This window comes from Seriola lalandi, unplaced genomic scaffold, assembly GCF_002814215.2.
Source record: "Seriola lalandi dorsalis isolate HSWRI2012SDOR001 ecotype SW California unplaced genomic scaffold, Sedor1 jcf7180002054680, whole genome shotgun sequence".
Lineage (NCBI taxonomy): Eukaryota > Metazoa > Chordata > Actinopteri > Carangiformes > Carangidae > Seriola > Seriola lalandi.
In genome coordinates, this window is record NW_019525233.1 from 1,592,822 (window position 1) to 1,605,260 (window position 12,439).

The window sequence follows — 12,439 nt, forward strand, 5'->3', positions numbered from 1 at the left end:
TCCACCGAGTGCACCAACATAAAAACAAACCAGTCGGCTGAGGCGCTGCAGCTGCTTCCGGGGGGGCGGAGCCACATCTGTGTGCAACCCACCGCTTTCTGACGTTTGTTGCCGCCAAAGCTTGAACAACAAGGCGCCCTCTCCTGCAGCAGCTGCAGTGTCCTCTTTAATCAAAAAGGGAAACTTATTTACCTGCTGAAAATGTCTTTCACTCCGAAGAGACGCTGTCCGGATTCAATGAACGATTCAATGAACGACTCCATGAACGACTCAATGGAGAAAAGGATAAAGCGGATTTCAGTCGAGGGAAACATCGGTGAGTTCACGGCTTCTTATTTATTACAAAAGCGAAATGTCACATTACAAGGCAGCTTAACACTTTGAACTACTGGGGTAGTCAGCAGGTGGTATGTTAGCTTGTCTGTGTGTAATACCTGGTAGATTGAGACAGTCCTTACTAGTTTATCGATTACATTTCTTAACTTTAATTTTGCCGCCAAATGCCAGAGTACCAACTGTTGCTGCCACTTACAAACGATTCCCAAATAAACCCTCATAATGTGTCGGTAACTAAATGTCATATGCGATATATCTGAACTTCTTGCACCTTTTTTCTGTGTTTTAGCGGCAGGTAAATCCACCTTTGTGCGCTTCTTGGAGCAGGAGAGCGCGGACTGGGAGGTGGTACCAGAGCCCATCGCCAGGTGGTGCAATGTCCAAACAAAAGGCAGTGACTTTGAGGTATTGTTGACATGACAGTGATCGACCAGTGTTTGAATGATGATCCTAATCCAGTGCTGCCAAGTGAACATCCATTCATACACCTCAGATAAGGTTGTGAAATTGCTTTGATCAGCTAATATTTATTGTAAATAACTAATATAACTACCAGTTTGAGTCCAAACGTGATGTTTTTAGGACGGCTTAACATATAATATGGGTTAGTTTTCATTATGCTCCTTCAGGGGAACATGATCCTCCAGTCGTCTGGCCTCTCGCTACCACTCATTCAACACGCAGACAGGGCACACGTTAAGATAACTGGGGAGAGTCTTCATCTGTGTTTAGAGTGCAGCTGCCATCTGCCCAGTTATGTCTGCACTGGTCACTGTTATACCACCATCACCACACACCCAGAGGAACAGATGGTCCCACTCTGGACCGATGAGCATGCCATCATCAGGGCAAACATCTCTAACCCTCCCACACAGCTGCAGGCCTATAGCCGCACCCTCTGGCCTTATTTCCTCACCCACATACTGCGACTGTATTCAGATGCTTGCTTCCAGTATTTTGAATCATATCACTATCTTCATATAGTCCGTCTCATGGTGATAAAGAATACTCAACACCTGAATTAACTTAATTTGGAAATGTAATTAAACAGTGTGAATTCTGTTGCAATCTCTTCTATATTACAGATGAGCGCTTGCTTTTTATTGTAATGATTCTGCAAACTGAATCTTTAACCAAATCTTTAAGCCAAAAAATGTAATTGTTTGAACTCACTCAGTCCGGCTTGACCAGTGAAAAGAAAATTAACATGTTTATATCTAGATTTTTTATTTATTTATTTATTTTTTTAAATATTAATCTTTAATCATCGATAATCTATAATTTTTAAATGTCAAATGATCAAAAGGTGAAACAAAAGTCCTCACAAAGACCATCCAAAGATATGTTTTGTTTTGTTTTATTTGGTACAATTGTGCAAATGGTGCTGTACACTGCACCGCACACTGTGTGGGACAGTGTAAAATGATAGGGGAGGTATTATCAGTATGTAAGACTCTTCAGGATTCTTCTAACAAGACTCCTGGCTGCCACCACTGTGATCATTCAGTTACAGTAGTTTGGTCATACGCCCTCTGCTGATCATTGGACGGTGTGTGTTTTTTTTAGAGCTGCTGGGAGTTTGCCTGACTTGCCATTAAAAAAAAAACCAAACAATGAAATTAGAAAAAAATGACATTGTACATAGATGTATATTTTTTCATTTCGATCAGATGTGGACTATGAGGGTTTTGGAAAAGCTTGCTTCGGTCGTTGGTCATGGATGTTGTAATTATTTTAAGTTAAAGACAAAAATGAAATGATGTACAGCAGGTAGAAAGACAGCATGTACGTAAACCATTGAGTTCAATTCCCATAAGTAAAAGATTTAGAGGGTAAAGTCTTGAATTAACTTTACAAAAGTCTATGTTTCTTAACTGTCATAGACATTAACCCTAATTTTTATATAATTATTTGTGGTTGTGGGCTGTAGGGAGACATTTTTATACATCTACAAACCTCAAGTAAAACTGGTGAGACAGTGGACTGAATGTAAAATGTGTTGTTTGTACAAATATTTCCACAGTATTTTTTCACTGTGCATGTAGAATATTATCTGTATGGTTGCAACAGATTCATTCATCCCCTCCATTTGAACAGGGAAACCTCACTGAAACTCACATTTTGAATTTGATGCACTAGGAGCTGACCACATCTCAGAGGAGTGGAGGGAACATACTGCAGATGATGTACGAGAAACCGGAGAGGTGGGCCTACACCTTCCAGAGCTACGCCTGTATCAGCAGGGTGCGGGCCCAGATCAGGTCGGCCAACGGGAAGCTGCAAGAAGCTGAGAATCCTGTGCAGTTCTTCGAGCGGTCCATCTACAGTGACAGGTATCCGCAACAAAACCAATGACATGAATCCAATTAAAATTATTCTTTAAACTTATTTCCCCTATCACGGCGAGTGTAGTTATTATGGAATACAGTGTTTGAAAATTGTTCATTCATATGGAAAAAATGTTTGAAAATGAATCTAACAGTTTTAATAATTGCTCAAGTCAATTATCAGGTAATTGGCTGCACAGTTAATGGAAATATAATCGAAATCGCAACATGGCCAAGTGCAATATCCAAATCGCAGGAGCTGCAGTTTTTAGGTAAAATGTGTCTCAACATTTGAGCCTAAAATCATATCATATATGCAGACGTAAGGAAACGTGTTTGTTGGTACAAGACCCAACAAAAATAAAAATAAAACATTCTGTGAAAATATTGGGCAATAACAATTTGTAAATTGAATATTTTAGGGTTTTGTAGTTGTAATTGGGAGATGGCACTGGAGGCTCTAGTAAAACTGTACTGGGCATTTTTCAGTATTTCCAGGTTATTTATACAGATTTTAATTTATTTTTTTTGTATATAATTCTTATCAGGAAAAAAAAAAAAAAAAGGCACATTAATAATTAATGAATTTACCGTTGCAGCCCTACTGCTGATGCATGCCTAGACTCAAAGGTTTCTGTGTGGGCTGCTGAGTGGTAATGCTTGAATGCAACCAAAATGAACAAACGTACCTTTTCATGTTCGGTTTTAGTAACTTATAGAATGTACTAAATGTTTTAATATGTTTGTGTGATGATCAACAGTTTATAAATGGGATGAAAATAAAAATCCATGTTCATTCCGTCTCCTGCACTCCTGATGTCCCAGGTACATCTTTACAGCCAACCTCTATGAGAGCGGGTGCTTGAATGATACTGAGTGGTCAGTGTACCAGGACTGGCACGGCTGGCTGCACAACCAGTTTGGCAAGCACATCGAGCTGGATGGTATCATCTACCTCAGAGCTTCACCTGAGGTACTCTCCCTGGTCTCAGCAGCTTCTTTTACTGCATTGTTATTCAATGACCTCCAGTTATTGAGCTTTTTGTTATGGAAAACAGCTGTTTCTTCTCTTTAACTCGCATTAGGGCAAAGGAAAGAATTTAAAGAACTGATAAGGAGCTTTATACAAATGCCAATCATTTCCTTCCTTTTTGTTGTGTGTGTGTGTGTGTTTAGAAATGTTTAGAGAGACTGCACCTGAGAGGCAGAGAAGAAGAGCAGGACATTCCTCTGGAGTATCTAGAGAAGCTCCACTTCAAGCACGAGAGCTGGCTGCAGCACAAGACCATGACGTGAGCAAACACATGCAGACACAGACTTTTATGTCATGTTTGCACCAGAAACTGTGCATCTCCATGAGAACAACAGATGTATCTGTGTTATAGAAGAGTTACCGACTGACCTCGGGCGAAAGAAAAATACCTCATTCATGCAATAACCTGAGGGCACCTTAGAGACTGAAGCAGTTTTTGATCCATGTGATCAGCAGCTGCTATGTGAATGTGTTCAAGAAATGCAATACAAATGTTTTAAAAAGGTTAATCTCCTTAAGGAAATAACTTTAAGAATCATTTTAAAAGGATGCTGTGTCCTGTGTATGAATTATTAATCACTAACAGAAGGTTCCTTATCTTCTCTGGCCCACAGTACGGAGTTTGAGTATCTCAATGATGTGCCAGTCTTGACCATAGATGTGAATGAAAACTTTAAGGGAAATGACAACAAGAGAGCCGACATGACTGAGAAGGTGAGTGATGGTGAAGTCGTCTTAAAGACTTTAAATGGTCAAGTAATGCTTCAGCGTTAGTCTCCAGTCACATATAGCAACAGGAAGTTGAGCTGAAATTTAAATATACTGGTCTTTTCTGTACGATTTAAACTGCACACTATAAATCTCACTGAGCTGGATCCCTTGTACTCAAGTATTTTCATTTTATGTTGCTCTGTACTTCTACACGAGTACACCTCAGAGGTAAATATTGTACTTATATACTATACTACTCAACTGTAAAGTGGTTAAATTGGCTCCATCTCCACCAGCTGCAACATTTTCATGTTGCTTATTTGCTGATGCATCGGTGAATATAATCTAATGATGTGTAAAATATAACACAGACAGCATAAGCATTAATTTTAAGTTGTTTGTCTGTTACTGAGGCTTAAGTTTTCTTACGAGAGCAACAAATAGGTGTCAGTATTTTTTAACAAAGGGTTTTTGTTTTGTTTTTTTTAGTCTTAATTTGAAATTCTAGGAACCAGTTATTGTTTTTCTCTTAACAAAATGAGACTTTTATGCTTCTAGAAATAGACAAAGCACTTCAATAGTGCATTCTACCTTCATAATCAGGACAACTTGTGGAATAAGGAATACTTAGGTCAAAGGTATATGGAAATTTTTGCTTATGAAACTTATGTAATTTTACTGGTTAAGTTTTCACTGTTGGACTTTTACCTGCAACCTAATATTTTCATATTGTGACTGATTGTGGAGCCTTGTAAAACATGTGTATACTGTGCTGTTTGGGGAAAAGCAGGCTTAAAGGAAGGGATTTAAAATGCATTTTTGGGGGGAGGTTATGCATTTCTGAGTGTGACCTTTCTGATACTGACACACACGCACACACCTAGGTTTCACTATATGGAAATGAGGCCTGAAGAGTTGCTTATGTAGCAGTTTCATGTTGATGGTAAACACGGGCGCTTTTTCGACATTTCACTTCCCATTCAAGTGTCATTAGCAAGAAATGGAGCCAGTTACACACACAACGCTTTGTACAAATGACATTAACCACCGTGTCTCGGAGCTGGTGTCGCCCAACAAAGAAATTCAAAGTCACAATTCTCACCGATGTTAAGTTTCCACTGGAAATGCTAACGGCTTTCCTGCTGTTCTTTTCCAGGTGAGAGAGTTCTTGAGCACGTTGTGAAGATGGAAAACGTAAACGGTGCCCACAGGAGGAAAGAGTGGACAGAGTATTATTATTTTTAAAACAATGAAATATCTCAGCAGTGACAATTCTTTTTTTTTTTCTTTTTTTTTCCAAACTTTTTTGTCTACACAATCATTAAAAATGATCTGTTCTGTTGAATTCATTTTAAAACACTTTTAATGCTGTTTTCTTTAAATATTTTTAATGCCGTTTTTTATGTATGTGGTGTATTTATCAATGCTAGAATGTACAGTGTGTCTTTTCTGTGGCAATAAATTGGAAGTAGATGAACTAATTTTGAGTGTTTGTAACCTAACTCTTGTAAAAAAATGCAACAAAAACACCTTGTTGTTAAAACTTGATGACTATTCTTATTATTGTTGTTATTAAACAAGCATGGAAGTCATAACTGGTTCTTGTCTGGTCTTTCAAGCTCTCCAGAAGATGTCGCCGGTCCTCATAGCGCTGCAGTCAGCTATTCCTGTCTGCTCAGCTCTACCTGGTATCTCCAATAGGATTTGAGGAACGCTACCTGAAATAGTTGCTTTAATTTTTACCTTTTTAATGCCTTTATAATTACAGAGATTAGAAAAGAATGCACAACTAGGCAAAGCTTGCAGACTTTTTGGTGCACAGCAATGATAAATGATAGTGTATAAAGTCCAGTTATTGTTTAAGGTGTTTGGATGTCTGCGACTGAGATCCACAAGAAATGATCAGGGTCTGTTTTTTGTTTTTTTTCACATTACTGGATCGGTTGAATATATAATTTGCATTGTTTCGGTTGCAGCGTTAACAACGCAGAAACCATTTGACAAGTTAAAGTGTTCGGTGCGCCACCCAGGAGTAACTTTCTGACCTCCACCCCCCTGGTGGCGTCACGCAGGAGGCGGGATGACACTTTAAATATGGAAAAAGACACGCTGCACCTCACAGAGTCGCTCCACACGCTTCCAGCCAGACACCAAACGAGCCTTTTCTCCAAGATGTCATCTGGGCACGACCTGAACAAGTCCAGCACGATATGAAGATTGTGTCTTCTGCGTTAGATTTGATTTGTAGAGTCGAAGAAATCATTCCGGCGAGATAGCTCCAGCTCCTGGACTTTCTTTCTCTAGTTTCTATCCACTGGAAAAGCGCGACAGCTAGAGTAGGCGATCTCCCAAACACCGACCACGAGAGTGACTTGGACTGAGCAGAAAAACGATCTACTGGACGCCACGCTGATCATCTTCAGAGGCGAAAGTTTGCCACCATGAGTTCCGACAAGAGCAAGTAAGTTTATCATGTCTCCTCTTTCCTTATTAAACTCAACAGGCTGGTTGTGGTGGAAACTTTACCTTGTAGCTCGAAGACCATACCTTCAGGGACGTTTCCTGCCCAGGTGGAGAAGTGGAAATTAGGCGTCAAGTGAATGTCAGTCACCATTAATCTGAAACTGGACATTCAGAGTGTTATCCGGCGTCGTTTGAGCTTTGTTTGTGCGTAAATCTGGTCTGAGTGGCTCATCTGGGTTCAGTTGGTGTCTGGTTCCATACCTTTTTTTTTTGTTTGTTTTTTTTAGTAAAACTTTTGCAGACAATTTTTAGACTGTTTATCACGTTAGGAAACGTTTTCATTCATTTGAGTTACACTCTTTGGTTTTGATAAGACGCTGCTGTCGCGCCGCTGCGGCTACAAACGGCCACTAATCTGTTTTCCAAGAACCTGTCACTATCAATTAGCGAGACGCAGGCAGCGCAGGCCAAGTGGTGCAGCTCGTGTCTCTGGCGCAACTTTATCAATAAAGCTGTGTGTACCTATGCCCCACAGCCCATGCGGCCTATGAGCTGACACCCCCCCACATGCAGCGTGGGCCGGTGTGTGCGCCCAACATTGCTCAATGACGCTGAGGCCAAATCTGCAACAAACCAGACTTCAAGGAAAGTGTGTGTGTGTGTGTGTGTGTGTGTGTGTGTGTGTGTGTGTGTGTGTGTGTGTGTGTGTGTATATACACTGTTCTTTTCTCATGTGCAGCCAGTTTGAGGTAGTTACAGATATTAGGACTTACAGAAACAGCTGGGCGGGGCACAGTCACTCAGTGTTCACCGCCTCCAAGCAGCAATGGGTGAAACCCAGAGGAGCGTGTATTGACTTTCTCTGTCTCCTTTTTTTACAATGGCAGCAGAAACTGTAAGAACACAACTCGGCTCTCTATTGTTCTTGAGATTGTGAAACCTGGTTTGCAATGAGGAAATGTCATTGTCTTCTTTTCTTTTTGCTTGACACTAAGTGGAAATCTTGAATGCTCTTTTGTGCAGTGCTGATTGATGCACTGTGGAATTAGACATTCATCCATTTACTCCTCCGCTCAGGTGTTGTGTGGAGGGGAATTCCATAAGTGAAATTGTACCTGAGAGACAGGGCAGGTTAATTACAACTCCAGTTATTGCATAAACCGTACATGGTAACTGGCATGTGACAGGTGTCCTCTTTCACCTGTGTTCTTGGACATTTTTACATCATCAGCCAACCTGTTTGAACCTATAAACTGCTGCCTATACCTTCTTCTTCTTCTTCTTCTTTTCTTCTCCCCATCAATTAAGTCATTTTCAAGCAATTAACACCAAACATTTACTGGCTCTAGCCTTTCCAATGTGAGGATTTCCTGCTTTGGTGTTTTATATCACTTGAATTTGGATTTGCTTTAATAAAATTAGTCATTTACAGAGGCTTCTTTGGACTCTGGGCAACGCTTTCACTATTTTCTGATGTTTTATAGATCAAATCATAATTTGTAATGTAAATGATTGATAGTCGCAGCCCTAAAATAAGAAATTACAGACCTCAGTGTCACTCCCTTCCTGCAGACTTGAAAGGTCTATATTGTTCTAACCTCCAGAGAGGATTGCACAATAACTGTGGTTTGACTTTTTTAACTTTGAGATCCATTGTAACTGTCTGATTTCAAGCTGACTGCTGCCTCTGTTCCCTCTCTCTGTCAGCGGAGACTAAAAGTGTTTTACAGCCACTTTTTTAAGCCATCAGGGGTTGAGGGTTTGATTCTCAAAGGATGCATTTTGGGTGGAGTATCACTTTAAGCTCTGTCTCTTATACACATCTAGCTGACAGGTTTATCCAGTCTCATGAGGTCACCGAGAACCCGAAGCAGCGAGAAGTTCACCAGCAGCGCGAGGTGGCTGCAGCTGGTTGCTCTGACCCTCACCCAGCTTTCTTTATTTTTTTTTTGATTAATCAGGCAGGGGAAGTCATGGCAGGAAATGAAAGAAGATCAAGAAGATTTCCTGCATTTGCAATGACATGAGAAGAGGAGACACAAGATCTTATGTCTCATGTTTTCATACACATGATACAGATTCCGCCTCTTTTTTTTTTTTCCTTTTGAGCTACATGACTTTAACTCAAGGGTAAATCGTTTAGACTGAACTGACGAGTGCTGCAGAGTAGACGTCTCTGCCTTTCTTCTGCTTTCCACCTTCACAAGCCAGTAAACCTGCAACATGAGCTTCCTTTGCTCTCCTGTGCGGCCATCGCTTTTCTGACGACCCTCTTGCTGTGATACATGACCGGCCTCCACACACACGTACAATGTTTGTGTAAGAATGAATTAAAATGGCAACACCTGTCTGTTTGTATAGTTTTGACTGTGTCTCCTCTCTGACCATATTGTCACTGATGCATTTGTGTGTGTGCGAGCTCCTTGAAGCTGTTGGTATTTTTCTGTATGCTCTGTCCTGGAGGGAAAGAAAGATGGCGTACAACACGCACACACACATCTGCAGCTAAATGAGAGCGTTGACCCTCTCCACGCAGCGCTGTGTGGGAACTTGACCTCTCCTCTTTTTTTTTTTTTTTTTTTTTGACAGCAACAATGGGCAACAAAAGGAGGGTACAGAGGCTAATCACTGTATTACTATTAGCTTGTATATTTGGCGCTAGGCCCGGCCGCTCCTCCTCCCCGTCCTCCTCGCTCATTTGATCTTGGATCTGGTGGCTCGACATTATGTCTGCTATCAGCGTTTGTACCTCGATCTCCCTCAAGGCCAGATACCGTATCCACTGGGGGAAATTCAGATGAGCTCGCAGTGCAGAGCGGAGGAACAAGTTGTATCCTTCCTGACTTTGTTTATTTAGTTTGTGTACACTGCTCCCATCCCCTGGTTTTTTCAAACTGTGTCGTCCTCTGTCAAATATTTATGTTTTGTGGTTTAACAAAACTATTCTCATGGTCAGATTGGCTATGACGGATGAGCTCCTAAATTTGATACTGGCACGCTTATATAGTCTGAAGGAATAGATTGACTGAATCTAAACTGTGTTTATTATCAAGTCTCATTAGAAATTAAACAAAAGTAAAAATATATTTCTAGTGCAGTCCGCTGCTGGCCTCAGTTTTTTTTTTTTTTTGTAGTCAGACATCGGTGCATTGTTTCCTTTGTACCTGCTTTTGACAGAAGTGCACATATATATTCCAGTATATCGTGCCATTAAACACCTTTCACAGCCTGGATTGGTCCACACACTTTGCAGGACTGGTGGAGTCACATTCTTTCCAACCTTCCAGGAAGGTTGATGCTTGATGATCAAAGGAAACTCCAGGGCATGGAAGATGGCCCTATCTTTGATGTGCAGTAAATATACGGCCGTGAGTGAGTGAGTGAGAGCGCGAGAGAGAGAGAGAGAGAACTAGAAGACCCGGTTTGACTGCCATTCATAATAATACAGGTTGATCTTTCTGTAATTAAGCACGCTGTGCAGTTTATTCATGCACTCACTGAGGAAAGGGAGCTCACATGCACCAATGTAGGTGACATTTTGGCTGATGCAGTTTAAAGCATGATTCCAGGGGTTAGTATGTTTTTAAATCATTCTGCCTCCTGCTTCTTTCCTTTCTTTTTGTTCTGCAAAATATCACATTCAAACCAGAAAACAGCAGAGTAAGTGTGATGAATGAACTTGGGTTGACATCGTTCTCCCTCTAACATGTGGGTTGTCCATCTTTTTTTGTTGTTATGCCACAATAAGAGAGAAATTGCTTGTCAGGCTTATACTGAGGTAGCTGAATAAAAAGCTGCAAAGGAGCCATTATCAGGATTATGTTTCATGCCAACCTTGATTTGACTTTATTGAGCATAAAAAACACTTTTGATTTGAACATTTTGGTGTCATTTGTTCATTTATTTGAGTGTTTTCAAGTGTTTTACAAACTGTGGATGGCGGGGGTGATGGTAAAGAAAGACATGCTGCCCTGTGCGATGATCCTGTATTTACTCATTTGTTCTCTTTTTCCTTGTAGAATGGAGGATGAAGCGGTGTTGGACAGAGGAGCGTCCTTTGTCAAACACGTCTGCGATGAGGAGGAAGTAGAAGGTAATCTATCCGACTGAGACGCTGTGAGCTTTAACACATACTGCGCACTGCACCGCGCTTCCTCTACCCAGGTGGAAAGGTGTCATTAACCCCGTTGTATCGGCAGCACAAGCCTAGTTTATACAGGATGAATAATATCCAGTTTAGCTGGAACACTGAACACTTCTGAGCAGGAAGATGTTTCTTCAAGTGCTGTAATCCTGTCCAGCGCTGAAGCCACAAAAGAATTCATCTGGAGACGCCCACATGGATTTAGTGACACGTTCACATGTTTCACAAACGGACACTTAAGGGTGCACACAAAGAGAACCACGTCAGAGTTTTTGGCATCATGTCAACGCGTGTGTGTGTGTGTGTGTGTGTGTGTGTGTGTGTGTGTGTGTGTGTGTGTGTGTGTGTGTGTTCAGTAGTAGCTGCAAGACCCTTACTGTGTGGGAAAGTGCATCGTTTCAGTTTGCACTTCCAGGTGTACTTTAGTTTCTCCAAGGAAGCAAGACTGACACACAGCCAAGTGTGAAAGATGTCATTAAAAACCCGCAAGGCATGTTTATGGAGTACATGCCTGAATGGAAAAATACTTGCAATGCAAACTTGGGTCAGTCAATCCCAGTGTTTGTAAGAGCCCCCAACCCTTCTCTGTCTCCTAATTACTTCCTGGAGAAATTAAGTCATCATTTCCTTTATGAGCTGCAGTGTAGGAAGTAGTTGGCATCTATTTAATTCTGCTGTGTGACTGACAACATGCTGTATCTCTTCCTGATTGGGGAAATAAGCAGCAAACCACAAATTGTCACTAATCGGTTTCAGCATCAGTACAAGCCAAAAAAAAAAAGAGCAAACGATAAGCAAACATTTCATACAAATCAGACCAGATCAACCAGTCCCCATTGCTTTTGTTCTTCCACTGGTGATACAGATTACCAGCACTCGGGATTAATGTGATTTTCTTTTCACTATGTGTGTAAACTGACCTGTTTTTCCCTTTTTATTATATTGTCCTGTGTTGTGGCAGGTCACCACACTGTGTACATTGGCGTGCACGTTCCCAAGAGCTACCACCGGAGGAGACGCCACAGACGCAAGTCTAGCCACAAGGAGAAGCGGGAACGAACCGAACACAGCACAGAAGGATACAAGTCGGACGGCGAGAACGCAGATGAGTCGACCGCGAACGTCCTCAAACCTCTCAGTGAGTCCTGGTGAAGTCCAGTAGAAGCTTCCATTTGTGCAGAGTGTAATTTACGGGAGCGACATTAGTAATGGGTAAATCTGTGCTGAGATGTTGGGTGAGGTCCAGCAGCGCTCTGCAAACCACAGCCCACAGGATATCAGTGCTGCTGTAGTTAAGGAGGTAGTCATTCAAATAGAGCGGGAAGGGCTGGGTGGGTTGGCGGCTAAGAAGGAGACTGGGAACATGTTGAATACTAATCTGAAAATGACACTGGATTGGCTTAAAGTGTGTAAAGTCAATACAAG

At 41.3% G+C, this 12,439-nt stretch overlaps 2 protein-coding genes across 4 annotated transcripts in view; both read left to right on the forward strand.

Annotated features, from left to right (window-relative positions):
• Positions 1-119: 119 nt before the first annotated feature.
• Positions 120-5,999, forward strand: dck (deoxycytidine kinase). The gene is made up of 7 exons (XM_023422245.2): positions 120-316; positions 626-741; positions 2,476-2,669; positions 3,489-3,636; positions 3,840-3,955; positions 4,311-4,410; positions 5,564-5,999. Exons 1-7 carry the CDS (start codon positions 202-204, stop codon positions 5,588-5,590), a joined length of 816 nt encoding a protein of 271 aa, XP_023278013.1. The 5' UTR covers positions 120-201; the 3' UTR covers positions 5,591-5,999.
• A 530-nt stretch (positions 6,000-6,529) lies between these two features.
• slc4a4b (solute carrier family 4 member 4b) overlaps positions 6,530-12,439 on the forward strand; it is a 29,968-nt gene continuing 24,058 nt past the window's right edge. For 2 of the 3 annotated variants that reach the window (XM_023422325.2, XM_087178221.1), the window contains exons 1-3: positions 6,531-6,868; positions 10,890-10,963; positions 11,976-12,152. In XM_023422325.2, the coding sequence (XP_023278093.1) occupies positions 6,849-6,868; positions 10,890-10,963; positions 11,976-12,152 (271 nt within the window). In that variant the 5' untranslated portion in view covers positions 6,531-6,848. Of the gene's footprint in view, positions 6,869-10,889; positions 10,964-11,975; positions 12,153-12,439 lie in introns of all 3 variants that reach the window. The other variant, XM_023422323.2, reaches the window with a different exon arrangement.

Excerpts from the sequence above, each read along its gene's own strand:
- dck (XM_023422245.2), top strand. The coding sequence starts at position 202 with ATGTCTTTCACTCCGAAGAGACGCTGTCCGGATTCAATGAACGATTCA. Across the intron at positions 317-625 it reads TTCAGTCGAGGGAAACATCG|CGGCAGGTAAATCCACCTTT; the intron begins GTGAGTTCACGG and ends TCTGTGTTTTAG. Across the intron at positions 3,956-4,310 it reads CTGCAGCACAAGACCATGAC|TACGGAGTTTGAGTATCTCA; the intron begins GTGAGCAAACAC and ends TCTGGCCCACAG.